Raw genomic sequence first — 555 nt, forward strand, 5'->3', positions numbered from 1 at the left:
GCCCGCCCCGCCCCCTGCCCCAGCAGCTCTGCCCGCTGCCGCTGGTCCTCGTTGGCGCTGCGCAGCAGGGAGACCTCCCGTTCCAGCTTCTCCTTCTCCTGCTGGTGCTCGTAGCCTGCAAGAGAGCCCCCAGGCCTCAGACGAGGAGGCTTCGCCACGCTAAGGCTGGTCCACGAAGCCCCATGGGGGCTCTTTGCTCCCCAAAATGTGGCTGTGCCATCCCTCTCCCAGCACACAAGGCATATGGGGGCCAGGGACATCCCAGCCACTCGGGCAGATGGACGAAAGCCTACATTTGCCACGTTCCAGCCTAAATTTTGGCTCATGAAGGGTAAAAGCTGCCTGGCGTGAATCCAGCCACCTTAGGGAAGGGGATGTGATTCCTCCCACCTAACACCAATACCGTGTCTCTCTGCTAAAATAATGGCTTTAGGTATATTTTCCCCCAAAAAAGCCCAAGCCTGCGCAGCTGCGAGGCATAGGAGGGAGGAGAGAGAGAAGGGCCAGGCTGGCGCGGGGCGGGAGTGTGGGCTCAGTGCTGGAAGAGCCGGCGCA

General features: G+C 61.3%; 1 protein-coding gene across 1 annotated transcript in view; it reads right to left on the reverse strand.

Moving 5' to 3' along the window:
• AMOTL2 (angiomotin like 2) overlaps positions 1–555 on the reverse strand; it is a 6,822-nt gene that overhangs the window by 2,632 nt on the left and 3,635 nt on the right. The window contains exon 5 of the mRNA XM_009322904.1: positions 3–115. Coding sequence (XP_009321179.1) covers positions 3–115 — 113 coding nt within the window. The remainder of the gene's footprint in view (positions 1–2; positions 116–555) is intronic.

This window comes from Pygoscelis adeliae, unplaced genomic scaffold (assembly GCF_000699105.1).
Source record: "Pygoscelis adeliae isolate BGI_AS28 unplaced genomic scaffold, ASM69910v1 Scaffold554, whole genome shotgun sequence".
Taxonomy (NCBI): Eukaryota; Metazoa; Chordata; class Aves; order Sphenisciformes; family Spheniscidae; genus Pygoscelis; species Pygoscelis adeliae.